The sequence below is a fragment of the Pistacia vera genome, unplaced genomic scaffold (assembly GCF_008641045.1).
Source record: "Pistacia vera cultivar Batoury unplaced genomic scaffold, PisVer_v2 Contig1277, whole genome shotgun sequence".
Taxonomy (NCBI): domain Eukaryota; kingdom Viridiplantae; phylum Streptophyta; class Magnoliopsida; order Sapindales; family Anacardiaceae; genus Pistacia; species Pistacia vera.
The window spans coordinates 2351-22530 of record NW_022195333.1 but is presented as its reverse complement, the minus strand read 5'-3'; the positions used below and the strand labels follow the sequence as shown (position 1 = coordinate 22530).

The following is a 20180-nucleotide window of genomic DNA, read 5'->3' as shown; positions in this document are numbered from 1 at the left end:
GGTCATCTCTAGGGATTTTTCAGGTTTGTATGAGTGGGTTTCTTGATTGAGATTTGGGTAAATCGGTGAGAGCCTTCTGTAATCTATAATAACACCTTATTCCTAGTGCAGTGAGCCCTAAAATTCCTGGAGCTCAACGTGGATGTAATCTTTCCTTTGTGGAAAGGTGAACCACAGTATATTTGATGTTCTTGAGTTGATTGCGTTTTGGATTTGGTATTTTGTGTGTACTTTGGGTTAATTATGTTTGCGATTAGGCAGATAATTGATAGTGAATTTACATAATAGTGGTATCAGAGTGAGGTTAGTGTTGTCAATCCTCGGGTTTCTTGATTTTTTCGAAATCTAGGGTTTGGTCATAAATTGGGGATTTCTTGATTAAAGGCTTGGGAGAGTCTAGGATTAGAAATTCTGTAAATTTGGGATATCAATTTGAGAAGGGGAGGCAAATCTTGGTTTCTTTCTTGGGTCCTGTTTAGTAATCACCAAACACAAAAACAAACACATCCAATCATGAGTACAATTAGGGTTGAGATCACCCATTACGATGGAAAAATCGATTTTGGAAGTTGGAGGAAGAAGATGAAAGCTTTGTTGTCCCACAACAAAGTGTCTATCGCGCTAGAGAAGGATTCCACCAAGTGGCTGGAGGAGAAGCTGAAGAAGAAGGCCGAAATGGATGAAGAGGACTACAACTTAACCATCATGAACCTTGCTGACAGTGTATTGTGGAAGGTCGATGGGTTTGAAACCCCAATCGGCCTCTGGGGTAAGCTTGAATCTCTCTATTCATTACAATCAGCTCCTAATCTAGCATACTTAAAAGGTGCCCTATTTTCGTATAACATGGATAGTAATATGACTATTGAGGAGAACCTAGATGAGTTCTTGAAAATGACCCTAGTTCTCAAGGGTATTGCTCAAGAACTCAGTGATTCCAGTCTTGCCATGATTCTTTTAAATTCTTTGAATGATGAATATCAGGTCGTAAAGAATGCTTTGCAGTACACTGGCACTGTACCTAGTGTAGATTTAATTGTTGCTGGTTAAAAGCTAGGGAGTTAGAACTTAGGGTTCAGAAAAGGAGTGGTAATAGCCTATTTTTTAAGGGTAAGGGCGAAATTAGTCAGGTGGGTAGTAATCCTCATCACAGTAGTGGCTCTAGGAAAAAAGAAGAGTAAAAACACTAATAAATCCAAAGGGGAAACCCGAAAATGTTTCTATTGCACTAAGACTGGTCATCTAAAGAAAAACTGTTTTGAGTGAATTAGGAAACAGAAACAGTCCAACACTGAGAGCAATTTAGCCACCACCAAACATAGCATTGAAGAATCATAGGTCCTAACAGTGTCTAAGGCTGATACCATAGGGGAATGGGTGTTAGATTCTGGTTGCTCATTCCATATGAGTCCAAACAAAAATTGGTTCCAAGATTTTGAACCAAATGACTGTGAGACCGTGTTTATGGGAAACAACAATGCTTGCAAGGTTCAGGGAGTTGGTAGCATATCCTTGAGGATGAATAATGGAAAACTAGTCAAACTTACTAAGGTTAGGTATATTCCAAATCTTAAGAGAAACTTGATTTCATTAGGAACCTTGGATGAATCTGGGTGTTGTTATAAGGCAGAAAATGGTTGCTTAAATGTCTATAAGGGTAATAGCATAGTACTTAGTGGGGTAAAGAAGAATGGGCTGTACATCTTGAGTGGGGGCTACTGTTCTGATTGTTTGCTTACTACAAATCTGACAGACACTGAAAAATGGCATTTAAGGTTCGGGCATATGAGCCAAAAAGGCCTAGATACTCTAAGTAAACAGAGGTTGTTTGGTAGGGATGTCATTAGTGATATGAAGTTTTGTGAAACATGTATAATGGGAAAGCAACATAGGCTAAGTTTTCATAAGGGGACACACCAGGCCACTAACTGTTTAAAATACTTACATGCTGATCTTTGGGGGCCAGGAAAGATAAAATCTCATGGGGGCAGAAGCTATTTCCTGTTGATAATGGATGACTACAATAGGAAAGTGTGAGTTTTTCTGCTTAGATCTAAAAATAAGGCCTTAGATAGGTTCAAGAATTGGCAAACACTTGTAGAAAACCAAGTGGACTGAAAGGTTAAAGCCCTTAGGACAGATAATGGGCTAGGGTTTTGCAATTCAGAGTTTGATAGATACTGTAGTGATCAGGGTATTCTGAGACATAGAACAGTCAGGGGAACTCCTCAGCAAAATGGAGTAGCTGAGAGAATGAATAGGATGTTGTTAGAAAAGTTGAGATGCTTACTATTCACATCAGGATTACCTAAGACCTTTTGGGGAGAAGCCCTCAACACTGCAGCATATTTAGTCAACAGAAGCCCCTCTAGTGCAATATGTTTCACCTGTCCCGAGGAGAGATGGTCCAAAAGAAAGCCAAACCTAAACCACCTTAGGGTCTTTGTGTGTGCAGCCTATGCACACACAAATGAAGGGAAGCTTGAACCTAGGTCATTAAAGTGTGTCTTCCTCGGTTATTAAGAAGGGACAAAGGGGTTTAGATTATGGGAAAGAACATCACCAGGGGTTAAAGTAATAATCAGTAGGGATGTTATTTTTAATGAAAATATTTTTCCTTGCAAAACTACTAACCCTGATGCAAATACCTCTAGCATTGATCCTATGAGTCAAGAACCAAATGTAAGGACACAAATTGAGGTGGAGCCCTCAAGTATTCAACCTGATAAAGAAAATCCAGATCAAGAAACTGAAATGGCAGCCTTGGATCATGACCAGGAGGGTGAACCAGCTGAGAACTTAGAACCAACCCAAGAAGAACCCCTAGCACAGTATCAGCTAACCAGAGACAAGGCATGTAGAGAGATAAAACCTCCAACAAGATATTCCTATACTGATCTAATCTTCACTGCACTAGTGGCTGGAGCTGAAGTACTAAGATCAGAACCTGATAGCTATGAGGAAGCAATCAGATCAAAGGACAAGGACAAATGGCAGACTGCAATGGAGGAAGAAATGCAGTCTCTGGAGGTCAACAGAACCTGGTCCTTAGTCCCAACTCCAAAGGATCAGAAACCAGTTGAATGTCGATGGCTATTCAAGGTAAAATAAGGTATAAACTCTTCTGACCCTCCTAGGTATAAGGCTAGACTTGTAGCTAAAGGTTACACACAAAGAGAAGACATTGATTTTAATGAAATTTTCTCACTAGTAGTTAAGTATAAAACAATTAGGATTATGTTGGCTGTAGTTGCACATTATGGCCTAGAACTAGAGCAACTAGACGTTAAGACTGCTTTTCTACATAGAAACATAGAAGAGAACATGTATATGAGACAACTTGCCGGATTTGTTGATAAAAGACTTCCAAATTATGTGTGTTTGCTTCATAAGTCATTGTATGGACTGAAACAGTCCCCTAGGCAATGGTACAAAAGGTTTGATGCATTTATTTTAAGCATTGGGTTTAGTAGGAGAAAATATGATATTTGCTTTTATTTTTCTTTGGATAATGATATGCCTTTGTATTTACTCTTATATGTGGATGATATACTCTTGATTAGCAAATCTAAATCTAGAATAGATGGACTAAAGGGTAAACTTAAGGCTGAGTTTGACATGAAAGACTTAGGATATGCTAAAAGGATACTAGGAATGGTAATACATAGGAAAAGAAACTGTCATGAATTAAGATTAACTCAAAGCTCCTACTTGGTAAAACTAGTTTCTAAGTTTAATATGGCTGAATCAAAGGTTGTATCTATGCCTTTAGCCAGTCATTTCACCCTTAGTAAACACTAATGTCCCAAAACAGATTATGAGTTAATAAAAATGGAACAAGTCCCTTATGCAAATGTAATAGGGTCAATTATGTATGCCATGATTAGCACCAGACCTGACCTTTCCTTTGCTATGTCATTGCTGAGTCATTTTATGTCAAATCCTGGGTCAGAACACTGGTCAGCTCTTAAATGGGTTCTGAGGTATATTAATGGCACTTCTCATATTGGTTTGGAATATTGTAAAAGATATAATTCACTTGATCTTGTGAGCTTTGTAGATTCTGATTTTGCAGGGAATAAATACACAAGAAAATCAATCACTGCTTATGTCTTCACATTGGGAAGAAACTATGTGAGCTGGAAATCCCAGCTCCAACCTATTGTGGCACTCTCCTCAACTGAGGTAGAGTATGTGGTTGTTGCTAATGTATTCAAGAAAGCACTATGGCTCCAAGGAATACTAACTGAAGTGAATTTGATTGATGGAGTAGCCACAATTTATTCAGACAGCCAAAGCGCCATTCACCTGAGCAAGAATCATGTCTATCATGACAGGACCAAACATGTGGATGTGAGATTTCACTTTGTCCGAGATCTAGTTGCCCAAGGATTGATCATCTTGAAGAAAGTCCTAACTGAAGATAATCCTGCTGATATGGGTACCAAGATTGTCACTGTTGCCAAGTTCAAGCACTGCTTGAACCAACTATCTGTCAAGTAATAGGCAGCAACCTAATAGGCAGCAACCGAGCTGTGAAAGGAGTTTATGATGGTCAGCTGCACTTAGGAATTCTGGGTTGTAAAAGTTTTGAGCTTCAAGGTGGAGAATTGTTGATATATGAAGCACAAAACGGTAACGTTTCTGCACAAATATCACTAATTGAAACATTGTCGTTTCACTGCAAGTAAAAACAAATCTCAGCCACTGAATTAAAGCAGATCTAGCGGCCAGGATTAACTCAAGGGTCAGACTATATAACGTGAGAGTCTTTACACAGAACAGTATTTTTTTTTTTTTAATGCTCGTTCTCTTGCGCGACAGATCTGATTTTAGCCCTTGTTTTCAGAGTTTGTTTCAATCTTGTTTTGAGTTGCGAATCTGTGTAATCCTGGGTGAGGGCAGGTTTTTCCTTCAGGTTTAGAGAGATTGGGTCAAGTCATCTCTAGGGATTTTTCAGGTTTGTGTGAGTGGTTTTCTTGATTGAGATTTGGGTAAATCGGTGAGAGCCTTTTGTAATCTGTAATAACACTTTATTCCTAGTGCAGTGAGCCCTAAAATTCCTGGAGCTCAACATGGATGTAATCTTTCCTTTGTGGAAAGGTGAACCACGGTATATTTGGTGTTCTTGAGTTGATTGTGTTTTGGATTTGGTATTGTGTGTGCGCTTTGGGTTAATTATGTTTGTGATTAGGCAGATAATTGATAGTGAATTTACATAACAAAACATTTAACTTTTCAATTTAACAGAAAAGTGGCTTAGATTATATACGTAGGCAGAAGAATACTGGCAATTGCACTTCAAGAGTAACATATTCTTAACAGCAGCTTGAAATCCTTGGCATGTCCTTGGCCACTGCCTAACAATTTCAACTTCAATTAAGCTGGAGAGAATAACTTTAAGCTGGCAATTGAAGCCTTTTGTTGCTCTTCCAGCTGCAACACATTTTGATAACGAGGGAGTCAGACAACAGAAATCATCAGACAAAAAACAAAATATTTGAGAACACAGGATGTTCACCTGTCCAAATAATAATAGAAGAAGTCAGTATAAAGCAACGTTTGAACTATTCCTGAAATCCACGCTGAAAAAAGCAACAAAAGAAGAAATAGAATAGCTTAAAGAAGGATGACAATAGAAAGTTCATGTAGCTGATAAAAACACACTAGATGAACAGGCAAACATAACTAGGAATTACATCTCTAAAGAGATGAGATTTGAAGAACTTTCTTCAACACGGCACACTTGGTCTCCAAGTTCAACCGTTAAGGGTGTTTTCTCTACGCAAAAGAATTAGGAATCAAGAATTTTGTTGTGAAATGTATGTTACACTGGCCATATACACCTCTGTAAAGACACATGGCCTCTGTCGTACTTATCCATTCCAAAAGGTATGTTATCGTGAAATGTTTGTTATTACATTAGTGTATTTTGTTCAGATAAAACTCAGATTAGGAGATAATCTGAACCGTGGGGACTGAGGGGAAAAAATCCTCAGCACAGCTTGATTTAAGAGACAGAATTGGACTCATGCAAAGGCATACATGAGGGCTCAGGCGAGTACATGCATGTGAAAGTATACATAAATAACAGACATATGAGCACACACTAACAAATAATGAGAGAGACGTAAATAGCTCACGTATCCAATGAACAAAGTGTGGTTCAGTGAAGTAGCGATAAATCCAGTTGAGAATGTATAATCCTCTGTAAGCACTGCATTAAGACAGAAATAACAAGTTTAAATAATATATTATGGGTTTCCTCTTAGCAACAGGCCAAGTAACATCTGTGCTAGATTTAATCTATGAAGTCTCTGAGACACAATTTCTGCAAGAATTAAGTCATGAAGTCTTTTGAGACACAATTTTTAAGAATCTGATAATATGCCTGAAATCTGAGTATAAATTTTCAAGAAAAAATCATTAATGGAGTTCCTTGCCTTTATGACAATGTATATCAACCAGAACTACATCACATCAATTCATTTCTAAACTTAATATTTAGGTGACAAATAAAGCAACAAATGCTCAATTTTAAGATGAAAGGGGACAAGGATCAAAAGTAAATGACAGCATACCCAAGAAGAAAAACGTATTGGCCAGTCAAATTGTCAATGTTTCTAGTCCTCTGTAACAGTACAAGTTGAGGAAGTATAGCAACAGCTTCTAAAAACACTGAAAACGTCCACATCACCTGAGACAATTCATAAACACAACACAATTAAAACAAATGAAAAAGAAAACGCAGAAAAAAAAAAAAAAACAAAAAAAATACTAAACCTCTTTAAAAGTGAATTTCTCATGAATAAGAAGAGCCAAGAGAAAGCAAGGCAAAACAAGGAAGAAATGGCGGAAGGTATCTTGGTCTTTATTATAAGACCTTCGAACAATCTTATGATGCCTCATATACCAAACAATTGAAAATGAGCTACCCAAGAATATTAACTTCATGATTGTATTGTATAAGGGTATAAAATCAGAAAATATATCCAAGTAACGAGTAGCAAAAACGACAGCGTATAGTTCTTGCGTCTTCAATGAAATACCTGCACACAACATTATTTATGTACCAAATTTCAAACATAACAACAACAATAATAATTCTGAGAGTAGTGTGATGAAATGCGGTTAAAAATGTACTGGCACAAGATTTAATGGTGTGGATCTTGAGGAGCAAGACGAGAACGCTGAACAGGTGAGTCATGTCACCTGTTAATCTGAATATATTCATCTTCGATCCGATCGAATATTATAAATTCTTCACCACTATCAAGCACACAAGTTTGTTTGGTGAGAAGGGAGAAGGAGATGGAGGAAGTAATAGATCCCGGGTGGAGTTGGAGAATTAAATGATATAAATTTATTTTTTTCCTTTTACCTAGTTTTTCAAGAGTAATATATAAGCAAACCGAAATTTAAAAAACGGTGCGAAAGGGAAAAATAATAATAATAATAATAATAACAATAATTCAAAATAATTAGTAATAAAAAGAAACATATGCTAGAGTAGGTGCTAATCTGACAGGGCGAGACTAACTATAAAAATATTAGCCACATTAGCAGGCATCTTCCAAGTTCAGTGGTTGGTAAGGATAAGATAGGATAGGAATATACTCCAGTTTTTTAATATATTAAATTATCCTTTGGATGTTTGTAGGAGAAAATATGATATTGCTTTTATTTCTTGGATATGATATGCCTTTGTATTTACTCTTATATGTGGATGATAACTCTGATTAGCAAATCTAATCTAGAATAGATGGACTAAAGGGTAAACTAGGCTGAGGTTGACATGAAAGACTAGGATATGCTAAAAGGATACTAGGAATGGTAATACATAGGAAAAGAAACGTCATGAATTAAGATAACTCAAAGCCTACTTGGTAAAAACTAGTTCTAAGTTTAATATGGCTGAATCAAAGGTTGTATCTATGCTTAGCCAGTCATTCACCTTAGTAAACACTAATGTCCCAAAACAGATTATGAGTAATAAAAATGGAACAAGTCCCTATGCAAATGTTAGGGTCAATTATGTATGCCATGATTAGCAACAGACCTGACCTTTCCTTTGCTTGTCATTGCTGAGTCATTTTATGTCAAATCCTGGGTCAGAACACTGGTAGACTCTTAAATGGGTTCTGAGGTATATTAATGGCACTTCAATTGGTTTGGAATATTGTAAAAGATATAATTCACTTGATCTTGTGAGCTTTGTAGATTCTGATTTTGACAGGAATAAATACACAAGAAAATCAATCACTGTTATGTCTTCACATGGGAAGAAACTTGTGAGCTGGAAATCCCAGCTCCAACCATATGGCACTCTCCTCAACTGAGGTAGAGTATGGGTTGTTGCTAATGTATTCAAGAAAGCACTATGGCTCCAAGGAATACTAACTGAAGTGAATTTGATTGATGGAGTAGCACAATTTATTCAGACAGCCAAAGCGCCATCACCTGAGCAAGAATCATGTCTATCATGACAGGACCAAACATGTGGATGTGAGATTTCATTTGTCCGAGATCTAGTTGCCAAGGATTGATCATCTTGAAGAAAGTCCTAACTGAGATAATCCTGCTGATAGGGTACCAAGATTGTCACTGTTGCCAAGTTCAAGCACTGCTTGAACCAACTATCTGTCAAGTAATAGGCAGCAACCTAATAGGCAGCAACCGAGCTGTGAAAGGAGTTTATGATGGTCAGCTGCACTTAGGAATTCTGGGTTGTAAAGTTTGAGCTTCAAGGTGGAGAATTGTTGATATATGAAGCACAAAACGGTAACGTTTCTGCACAATATCACTAATTGAAACATTGTCGTTCACTGCAAGTAAAAACAAATCTCAGCCACGAATTAAAGCAGATCTAGCGGCCAGGATTAACTCAAGGGTCAGACTATATAACGTGAGAGTCTTTACAAAGAACAGTTTTTTTTTTTTTAATGCTCGTTCTCTTGCGCGACAGATCTGATTTTAGCCCTTGTTTTCAGAGTTTGTTCAATCTTGTTTTGAGTTGGAATCTGGTAAATCCTGGGTGAGGGCAGGTTTTTCCTTCAGGTTTAGAGGATTGGGTCGTTTCAGGGATTTTTCAGGTTTGGTGTGAGTGGTTTTCTTGATTGAGATTTGGGTAAATCGGTGAGAGCCTTTGTAATCTGTAATAACACTTTATTCCTAGTGCAGTGAGCCCTAAAATTCTGGAGCTCCAACATGGATGTATCTTTCCTTTGTGGAAAGGTGAACCACGGTATATTTGGTGTTCTTGAGTTGATGTGTTTGGATTGGAGAATGCTTTGCAGTACACTGGCACTGTACCTAGTGTAGATTTAATTGTTGCTGGGTTAAAAGCTAGGGAGTTAGAACTTAGAGTTCAAAAAAAGAGTGGTAATAGCCTGTTTGTTAAGGGTAAGGGCGAAATTAGTTAGGTGGGTAGTAATCATCATCACGGCAGTAGCTTTAGAAACAAAAAGAAGGGTAAAAACACTAATAAACCCAAAGGGGAAACCCGAAAATGTTTCTATTGCAATAAGACTGGTCACCTAAAGAAAAACTGTTTTGAGTGGATTAGGAAACAGAAACAGTCCAACACTGAGAGCAATTTAGCCAGCACTAAACATAGCATTGAAGAATCAGAGGTCCTAACAGTTTCTAAGGCTGATACCATAGGGGAATGGGTGTTAGATTCTGGTTGCTCTTTCCACATGAGCCCAAACAAAAATTGGTTCCAAGATTTTGAACCAAATGACTGTGAGACTGTGTTTATGGGAAATAACAATGCTTGTAAGGTTCAGGGAGTTGGTAGCATATCTTTGAGGATGAATAATGGAAAACTTGTCAAACTTACTAAGGTTAGATACATTCCAGATCTTAAGAGAAACTTGATTTCTTTGGGAACCTTGGATGAATCTGGGTGTTGTTATAAGGTAGAAAACGGTTCCTTAAATATCTATAAGGGTAACAGCATAGTACTTAGTGGGGTAAAGAGGAATGGGCTGTACATCTTGAGTGGAGGTTACTGTTCTGATTGTTTGCTTACTACAAATCTGACAGACACTGAAAATTGGCATTTGAGGTTAGGGCATATGAGCCAAAAAGGCCTAGATACTCTAAGTAAACAGGGGTTTTTTGGCAGGGATGTCATTAGTGATCTGAAGTTTTGTGAAACATGTATAATGGGGAAGCAACATAGGCTAAGTTTTCATAAGGGGACACACCAGGCCACTAACTGTTTAGAATACTTACATGCTGATCTTTGGGGGCCAGAAAAGATAAAAACTCATGGGGGCAACAGCTATTTCCTGTCGATAGTGGATGACTATAGTAGGAAAGTTTGGGTTTTTCTGCTTAGATCTAAAAATGAGGCTTTAGATAGGTTCAAGAATTGGCAAACACTTGTAGAAAATCAGGTGGACAGAAAGGTTAAAGCCCTTAGGACAGATAATGGGTTAGAGTTTTGCAATTAAGAGTTTGATAAATACTATAGTGATCAAGGTATTTTGAGACACAGAACAGTCAGGGGAACTCCTCAGCAAAATGGAGTAGTTGAGAGAATGAATAGGACGTTGTTAGAAAAGGTGAGATGCTTACTATTCACATCAGGATTACCCAAGACCTTTTGGGGAGAAGCCCTCAATACTGCTGCATATTTAGTCAACAGAAGCCCTTCTAGTGCCATAGGTTTCACCTGTCCCGAGGAGAGATGGTCCAAAAGAAAGCCAAACCTAGACCACCTTAGGGTCTTTGGGTGTGCAGCCTATGCACACACAAATGAAGGGAAGCTTGAACCTAGGTCACTAAAGTGTGTTTTCCTAGGTTATCAAGAAGGCACTAAGGGGTTTAGATTATGGGAAAGAACATCACCAGGGGTTAAAGTAATAATCAGTAGGGATGTTATTTTTAATGAAAATATTTTTCCTTGCAAAACTACTAATCATGATGCAAGTACCTCTAACATTGATCCTATGAGTCAAGAACCAAATGCAGGGACACAAATTGAGGTGAAGCCCTCAAGTATTCAACCTGATGAAGAAAAATCAAATAAAGAAACTGAAATGGTAGCCCTGGATCATGACCAGGAGGGTGAACCAGTTGAGATCTTAGAACCAACCCAAGAAGAGTCCCTGGCATAGTATCAGCTAACCAGAGACAGGACCCGTAGAGAGATCAGACCTCCAGCAAGATACTCTTATGCTAATTTGATCTTCACTGCACTGGTGGCTGGAGCTGAAGTACTAAGATCAGAACCTGATAGCTATGAGGAAGCAATCAGATCAAAGGACAAAGACAAATGGTAGGTTGCAATGGAGGAAGAAATGCAGTCCCTGAAGGTCAATAGAACCTGGTCCTTAGTCCCAACTCCAAAGGATCAGAAACCAGTTGAATGTCGATGGTTATTCAAGGTAAAAGAAGGTATAAACTCTTCTGACCCTCCTAGGTATAAGGCTAGACTTGTAGATAAAGGTTACACACAAAGGGAAGGCATTGATTTTAATGAAATTTTCTCACCAGTAGTTAAGTATAAAACAATTAGGATTATGTTGGCTGTAGTTGCTCATTATGACCTAGAACTAGAGCAACTAGATGTTAAGACTGCTTTTCTACATGGAAACCTAGAAGAGAAAACATATATGAGACAACCTGCTGGATTTGTTGATAAAAACTTCCAAATTATGTGTGTTTGCTTCATAAGTCATTGTATAGACTGAAACAGTCCCCTAGGCAGTGGTACAAGAGGTTTGATGCATTTATTTTAAGCATTGGGTTTAATAGGAGCAAATATGATAGTTGCTTTTATTTTGCTTTGGATAATGATATGCCTTTGTATTTACTCTTATATGTGGATGACATGCTCTTGATTAGCAAATCTAAATCTAGGATAGATGGGCTAAAGAATAAACTTAAGGCTGAGTTTGACATGAAAGACTTAGGATGTGCTAAAAGGATATTAGGAATGGTAATACATAGGAATAGAGACTGTCATGAATTAAGATTAACTCAAAGCTCCTACTTGAAAAAATTAGTTTCTAAGTTTAAAATGGCTGAATCAAAGGTTGTATCTATGCCTTTAGCAAGTCATTTCATACTTAGTAAACACCAATGTCCTAAAACAGATTCTGAGTTAATAAAGATGGAACAAGTCCCTTATGCAAATGTAATAGGGTCAATTATGTATGCCATGATTAGCACCAGACCTGACCTTTCCTTTTCTATGTCATTGTTGAGTGGTTTTATGTCAAATCCTGGGTCAGAACATTGGTCAGCCCTTAAATGGGTTCTGAGGTATATTAATGGCACTTCACATATTGGTTTGGAATATTGTAAAAGATATAATTCACTTGATCTTGTGGGTTTTGTAGATTCTGATTTTGCAGGGGATAAAGACACAAGAAAATCAACCACTGCTTATGTCTTCACATTGGGAGGAAACTGTGTGAGCTGGAAATCCCAGCTCCAGCCTATTATGGCACTCTCCTCAACTGAGGCAGAGTATGTGGCTGTTGCTGATATATTCAAGGAAGCACTGTGGCTCCAAGGAATACTAACTGAAGTGAATTTGATTGATGGAGTAGCTACAATTTATTCAGACAGCCAAAGCGCCATTCACCTGAGCAAGAATCCTGTCTACCATGACAGGACCAAACATGTGGATGTCAGATTTCATTTCGTCAGAGATCTAGTTGCCCAAGGATTGATCATCTTGAAGAAAGTCCCAACTGAAGATAATCCTGCTGATATAGGTACCAAGATTGTCACTGCTGCCAAGTTCAAGCACTGCTTGAACCTACTATTTGTCAAGTGACGCGCAGCAACCGAGCTATGAAGAGAGTTGAGGATGGTTAGCTGCACTTAGGAAATTTGAGTTGTAAAAGGTTTGAGCTTCAAGGTGGAGATTTGTTAATATCTGAAGCGCAAAGCCTCCGTTTTTTTTTACAGTTTCTGCAGAATTCACTTATCAAAACACTGCCGTTTCACTACAAATGAGAAAAGATCTCAGCCGCTGAAATAAAGAAGATCCAATGGCCAAGATTAGCTCTTGAAGTCAAACTATATAAAGGTAGAGTCTTGTGCGCAAAAACTGAAAATTTTCTCCTCCTCTTTATGTTCACGACAGATCAGTTTTTGCTCTCAGCTTTGTTAGTTTGTTGTCAATCTTTTGGGTTGAGAATCTGTATAATCTTAAGGTGAAGATAGTGTGATTCTTCAGGTTTAGAGAAGCTGGATCAGATATTCTCTATAGATTTCAGATTTGAGTGAGTGGGTTAAAGATTGATAGTTGGGTGAATCTTGGAGAGTGTTTTGTAATCTGCAATAACAGTTGATTCCTAGTGCAGTGAGCCTCCAAAAATTCTTGGAGCTCAACGTGGATGTAATCTTTCCATTGTGAAAGGTGAACCGCGGTAAATTTGGTGTTCTTGTGATTGGTTTGATCTTGTTTCTTTTGTGTGTGTTATTTGTGAGTTTGTGCGTGTGATTAGCAGTAAATTGGTTGAGAATTTACATAACAGGAATCAATATGTCAAATTTCATTAATGAAAACTCTCAAAAGGTTTGTGGAGTCTGCTTAGACAGAAATTGAGATAAGTTTTGTTTTTATTCTGTAGTAGGATAAAGATTTGTTCAACAATTTATGAAAATGGAGTAGTTTTTATTTGATTATGAAGCTGTGATGTCCCTTGAAGATATCAAGGGACATCATGTTTGCCATGTATAATCTACAACCTCTTTTGCTTATGAATTTTAGCAGATATACAGCTTCATTTGTGATAATTAATTCCTACGCAGGTCATTGACCCTTCAAACAAAAGAACCCCACTTAACATATTTCTTCTCTGAGGGATCCATTTGGGTGTTGAATTGTTTTTGTGCCTTAAATTCATATGAACGACGTTGGTAGTTATATACTAGAATCGCATGTTCCATTTGTTGATTAACTCCCAAGTTTTCTTATTCTGCTGATTAAGAGCTTAAGACTGCTGAATACTGATGAAGTTCGGAAATCATAGAGGTTTTGCATTTGTGGAGTTCGTCACAAAGCAAGAGGCACAAAATGCACTCCAAGCACTTTCAAGCACCCATCTTTATGGGCGGCATCAGGTATGTTATTTACCAATTTCGAAGTGTATTTTGCCATAGACACACACATGATCAGATAACAGCTGACGGTTGCTAAAATTCAGGTACTGGAGAGAGCAAAAGAAGGTGAGAGTTTAGAAGAATTACGGGCTCGAACGGCAGCTCAGTTTACTGATGAGCTAAATGGGTTTCAGAATACAACTAAACTGTCCAAGAAGACGAAGCACATGGCAATTGTAAGGCCCGAAGAAATAGAGCACAAAGTTGTAAAAAGATTTCTAAAAGGGCAGGCCGAAAATCATGTTTCAATCCTACGCAAAACAGCACATTTTTATTTTGTTATATAAAGATACAAAAAATGGTGTTAGTCCCTCCATATACATCGAAATATATTAAAACTATGAAAATAATATATTTAACAATCTTTATGGCTGAATATAATTTATTTCCGTCATTATCATAAAGTTATTTACAAACTGTTTCAAAAATATCCGATAAACATACTCGCGCAATTGGATCTTATTGGGCCGTTCCAAAATTATTTAATTTTTTCCATTATTGTTATTAACAATTTGGAGCCTCAATTAAATCTTATTGGGCCGGGGATCAGCCCATTATAAATGGATGAGTTTTGGGCCAAACAGATCAAAATATAGATAATTGGCGGGTCACCAACTAACCATTAAGGTTCTGCTCTTAAACCCTAGAAATATTATTAAGCCAATGGCCAAAACTGAAAAACCCTAATCTCTTCTCATAACAGTGTACACACAGAGAGATGGGTAGCGACAGCGAAGCAGAGAGAACTCAACAAAAGGAGGAGAAGAAGAAGATCCTTGCTCTTGCTCCAATTGCTAAACCTCTTGCCGGCAAGAAGCTCTCTTACTCTCAATCAATGGAAGCTAACCTAGAGTTTTATCTTATGTTAGTCTCACTCTATAGAATGGGTTTTCTTGTGCCACATTCCTCTCTTCAGACACAATTGAAACTGTCTAGGGCTAAAAAAATTTTACATTTATATTGTAGTTGGGGCATTGCCACCTTGTCTCTAATCATATGAATTCAATTTGGCCCAAAATCATAAAAACAGGGGTAATAACGCACTTAACAAAATTATATGTTCATTACAACAAATTTAAACTCGTTATGACGAACTTGGATTCATTACAACAAACTAAAATCCTTACAACAGTGACGAGATTTGATATAACGAAAATAGATTCACTATAGCAAATTTGCACCTGAAGCAAATTCCACCAAATCCATCTTTCAAACTAGCTACACCTCCAATTTCCATATATCAAGTGGCAAATGAGCCACATACGTCACATTTTCAACTAAAACACATCCACTACAACTAGAAGATGATGCTTTAATTATTTTTTAGAAGTTGAGTGTAGAACGATCACCAATAATTCAATGGTCCATCTTTGAAAGTAGGGCAATCTACTACTGGCTTTATCCTTCGGAATTCCATATTCCAAAATCAAGAAAAGAGCCCGCCCATCCTTTTCTATATGTGACACAAGGTGAAGGTGGGGATGGAATACAAGTCATAACTTTTGGGTTGCTTCGGTGAATATTTAATTGTTGTTTAGCTATATATGGTGCAGTTGTATTTTCTTACTATATTGGCAATCTAACAGTCCGAGTACACACATTAATGGAAGAGATCATTATATCCTAATTCATTTCTTCGTACAACCTCACTATAACAAGAAGACTGAAACTTCCAAGGAAATTAATTCTCAGTGTAAATGACCTTATATATATGAACTATGAAGTCACGAAGTCTCTCTTCAGTGGAAATAGGATTTCTTCTGGTGCTTTTGTAACTGAGTACTTAAAAAATTTGACTGAGTTAATTCCACACGTAAGAAAAAAAAGACATCCTAGAAATTAATGTATTCAGGGTGTGTTTGGTTCAAAGAATATTATATTAATGAGAATGTTATCTTAATGGAAAAATAAATTATCTTGAAGATTACTGGAAATGTTTAGGGAAACATGTTTGGTTAAGCTGAAATAAATTGGTGGGAATATTATATTGATATGTTTGGTTGGGAAAAATAAATTAATGAGTATGTTATATAAATTATTAAATTGTCCTCCTTTTAAATATTAATATAGTTTATTTTTTGAATAATTTCTTTTAAACCCTTATATTTGAGATTTTGCTAAAACACCCCAACCACATAAAAGTTTAATTTCTAACAAAATCATCCCTATCCACCCCAAGCGACTGCTGGTCATCGTCAGTAGTCCTCGGAACAACGCACAACAAGCCAAATCTGGCTGATCGTGCATCGATTTGGTCGTTTCCAGCCAAATCAAGGGCAAGAAACGGCCAGATGGCTGTGGATTTGGCCGAAAATGACTAGATCTATTTTCGCCATTTCCGACCAATTAATGGTCGTTAACATGCATGGATCTAGCCGTTAACGGCCAAATCTATTCCAATGTCGTGCGCCATGGATCTAGCCATTAACGGCCATGGATTTGGTTGTTAATGGCTATCAATCTAGTTGTTTCTAGCCATCGATTTGGTCGAAAATGGCCAGATCAATGCACGACCAGCCAAATCCAACCGGTCGTGCACCATTTTGACGACGTCAGCCGGCAGTGGTTGCTGGCAGGCGACGATGGTCCTAGGTGGCTACAATCTGTTTTAAATATACGGGTATTACTGTCCAAAAACTTAATTAATTAAGGATAAAATTGTAATGGCAGGTTCATGTAAATTAATTTTAAAATAAGGGCATTACTGTCCAAAAAATTTAATAGTTAAGAGTAAAATTGTAATAAAATTAAGATTACCAAGTAACCTTAAAATAGCTAAGAAAAGTGATATATTCAAATTACCACATATATAACCAACAATAATTATTATTGGTTTTGGAAGATTACTAAAATCTTATATTACTTGACAACGAAAGGTGGTAATCTAAGTAATATAAGTTGACATTAATTGGGTAATGAGAGATAACCCCAAACCAAATGCCTCCTTAAAGGATAGATTATGTCGTTTCTTAGAGATTCACTGGTGCAAAACTTACTTAAACAATATCTTATAACGATGTCACTTTTTTTTTTTTTTTTTTTAATGATCGGGGATGTTTCGGTTAGCTTATGCGCATCTCAACTGATTTTTTGAAACTTTAGAACTATCGACCGGGTAAGAGGTCTAGTGACTACCTCTATCAACACCCAAGAAGAGACTCAAACGCAGGACCTCTTTAATAATACACCCTAAGAATCCTTATCGAACCACTTAATCACCCAAAAATAGTTGATGTTACATGTTTATCTAGTGTGATTTTGACAATGCTATTTATAATACAAAATTATGATTGTTAGAAAGTTTCATAAAAGCAATATAATTATTAATAAAACTCCTAAAATATTAAATGAAACATGACACATGTTTATATAATATTCAATATTGTATATAGAATATATTGGTCAAACAGTAACTGCATGTGTGTTTCAAAAAATCAATAAAAAAAATCCAACATGTGTATTTCTGCAAGGGGCTCGGGGACGGGCTGGAGATTCCCCCTGTTTTTTCTAGGAATGGGGCCCGGAACGGTTTTAGGACACGGGGATAACCATGCCCCGCCCCGGCCTATATTGAATAATTAATTTGACCATGTTGCCCCTATAGATTATACCTATTTACATAATTTTGATATTAATTAAATACTATTGTATAGAAATGGAAGCATTTGATAGTCATGGATTGATGAATCAATTTGATATATGCTGTTAGAGATCATTATCCTATTTTTATATCAAAACGTGACCCTAAAATAACGTGGTTTACAACTTAGAAAAAGGTTCTTCAAGCTTTGGATCTCATAATTCATGAGTCTGTTATTAATTAATAAGAGAGCCAATGCTGACACAGAAATAAATTAAGAATAATGGCAATCTGAAGGAGTTTTTGCCGGTTCAAAACTGACTTAAACAATATTTTTATAGGGATGTTACATTTTTATTTACCTTAGTTAATTTCTTAGGAATTCGAAAGTGTTGGTCGGATAATTTTTTTACGGATTATCTTTATTAACAATTAAGAAAGAATTCAAATTTAAGATTTCTTGAATAATATACTCAAGTCTCTATTAAACCATTCAATCATCAAAAGGTAAATTATCTACCATGATTTTGACAATGTTACTTATGAGCAATGTTATACTTACAATTGAGTTATAAAAACAAATAAAAAATAAAAGACAAAATAGTTATTTTACATCAATTTTATGTAATTTTTGTTATGACTCAGTTGTAAACAAAACATTATTGACGATATATAATATAAAATTATTACTATCGTTAGAAAGTTTCATAAAAGCAATATAAATATTAATAAACTCCTAAAATGTTAAATGAAACGTGACACCAAATGTTAATATAATATTCAATATTAAACGTAGAATATACTGGTCAAACAATAATTGCACGTGTGTTTCGAAAAATAAATAAAAAAAATCCAACATGTGTACGCATGATTAAATATCATACTAATATTACACTAACAACCCTCTCTCACATTCTCTCACAATCTTGACGTAGTAGCTTGTAATTTGTTAGCTCGCAATTAATTAATGGAACCCATATAAGACCCATTATGAACTGACATATTACAAACTGTCACGTTAGGATTGTGAGAGAAAGTTGATGAGAGAAGTTTGTTAGTGTAGTATTATTCTGAATATTAATACATTTTAACTACTCAATATTTATATTCTTTTACAAAATTCATGAAACATCTTACACATAGATTGGGAGTAAATTCAATACAGGTTCGATATGAACAGTTCTATAAAATCGATCAACTTCAATAGTAGTATTTCAATTTCTTTCATAATATATTAACCATACAAAATTAGAGTAAACGACATGCTCCCACCCAAAGATTAGCGAAAATCCTAAGTTCTCACCTTTAGTTTCATTTATTATAGATTCTCATCTTTAAATTAACACCATTAATAATTTTTAGGTTCTGACATAGTACAGAAAATGTTATTACCAAACTGCTCTTACAAATAAATTAATAAATTATTTTTTAACCCCAAATAGATCTGGATTTTTTTGGAGCACAAGGGAGGGAAAATCAAGAGAAAAGGCTCAGATCCGGCCAAAGTGGAGGCGGACGAGGCTAGGGGATGGATGGGTTTTGTCGGGGATGAGTGGAGGAAGCTAATGTTGGTGGCGGTGATGTCAAACGTCGTTGGAATCCAGTTAGATTTGGTAGCTGTAGGGGAGGGTAAAATCGCGGAGGAAATGCTCAGATCCGCCAAAATGGAGGCAGACGAAGATGGGGGATGGATGCTTTTTGTCGGGGATGATTGGGAGAAGCTAGTGGTAGTGGCTGTGATGTCCAACGGCGCCGGAATACGGCTAGATCTGGATTTTTCCAACAACCGCGAGGGAGGATAGTGATGAGGGGTGCTTGTGAGAGAAATTTGAGATGTAAAGGATTATTTTAAATTTTTTATTTTCAATTCAGATTTAATACAATTCAAATCACCATTTTACTTTTTAACTGTTACATTAAATGATTTTTTATTAATTTAAGAGTGAGAATATGGAATAAATGAAGCCGGTGTGGAAACTTGAAACTTCGCTAATCCTTAGGTGGGAACATGTCGTTTACTCTACAAAATTATTATGGAATCCCCTAATCCTCATACTTTCTGCTCAAATTTTATTTATTTATGCCAATCAATTGTGCATTAAGGTTTATAAGTATTAATTGTTAGACTTTTTGCATTATGGTCCTATAATTTTAATATAATTACATTTTGGTCCTTCCTGAGGTGGACTGATGTGGTCATACGGTTGTGTCTCTTCTCTTGAACAGTTGTCTTTGACGGAAAGACAACTACATATTAAAAGGAGGGAGACTTTACAGGTCCCCATTTTAGATACAATTTTATTTTTCAGATTCAAAAACCATCACTCTAAAATTGCAGTCAGTGGAAGATCTTGTAATTTGAAGGAGCAAGAAGATTAAACAACAATTGCTATGGCTGGAGGTTTGTCATTTACTTCCGCATATATTCCATGGAGATTTTATTTTGAAATTGATTGTATTATCATTTTTA

At 36.5% G+C, this 20180-nt stretch overlaps 2 protein-coding genes across 3 annotated transcripts; one reads left to right on the top strand and one right to left on the bottom strand.

Annotated features, from left to right (window-relative positions):
• Window positions 1-3831: 3831 nt before the first annotated feature.
• On the top strand, window positions 3832-4503 carry LOC116121726 (secreted RxLR effector protein 161-like). Its single transcript, XM_031407665.1, has one exon. It carries the CDS (start codon window positions 3832-3834, stop codon window positions 4501-4503), a length of 672 nt encoding a protein of 223 aa, XP_031263525.1.
• A 760-nt stretch (window positions 4504-5263) lies between these two features.
• LOC116121729 (ER lumen protein-retaining receptor-like) lies at window positions 5264-7328 on the bottom strand. Of its 2 annotated transcripts, XM_031407668.1 has the most exons (6): window positions 7144-7328; window positions 6784-7049; window positions 6582-6697; window positions 6144-6217; window positions 5522-5585; window positions 5264-5436 (listed from the first exon to the last, which is right to left on the bottom strand). In XM_031407668.1, exons 1-6 carry the CDS (start codon window positions 7232-7234, stop codon window positions 5400-5402), a joined length of 648 nt encoding a protein of 215 aa, XP_031263528.1. In that variant the 5' UTR covers window positions 7235-7328; the 3' UTR covers window positions 5264-5399. The 2 variants fall into 2 exon arrangements, with proteins under 2 accessions (XP_031263528.1, XP_031263529.1); XM_031407669.1 differs by lacking the exons at window positions 5264-5436; window positions 5522-5585 and adding an exon at window positions 5437-5521.
• Between the last annotated feature and the right edge of the window lie 12852 nt (window positions 7329-20180).

Coding starts and splice junctions, on each gene's coding strand:
- LOC116121726 (XM_031407665.1), top strand. CDS start 3,832: ATGGAACAAGTCCCTTATGCAAATGTAATAGGGTCAATTATGTATGCC.
- LOC116121729 (XM_031407668.1), bottom strand. CDS start 7,234: ATGAATATATTCAGATTAACAGGTGACATGACTCACCTGTTCAGCGTT. Junction 7,050..7,143: donor CACCATTAAATCTTGTGCCA/GTACATTTTTAA, acceptor TGTTGTGTGCAG/GTATTTCATTGAAGACGCAA. Junction 6,218..6,581: donor CAATACGTTTTTCTTCTTGG/GTATGCTGTCAT, acceptor GTCTTAATGCAG/TGCTTACAGAGGATTATACA.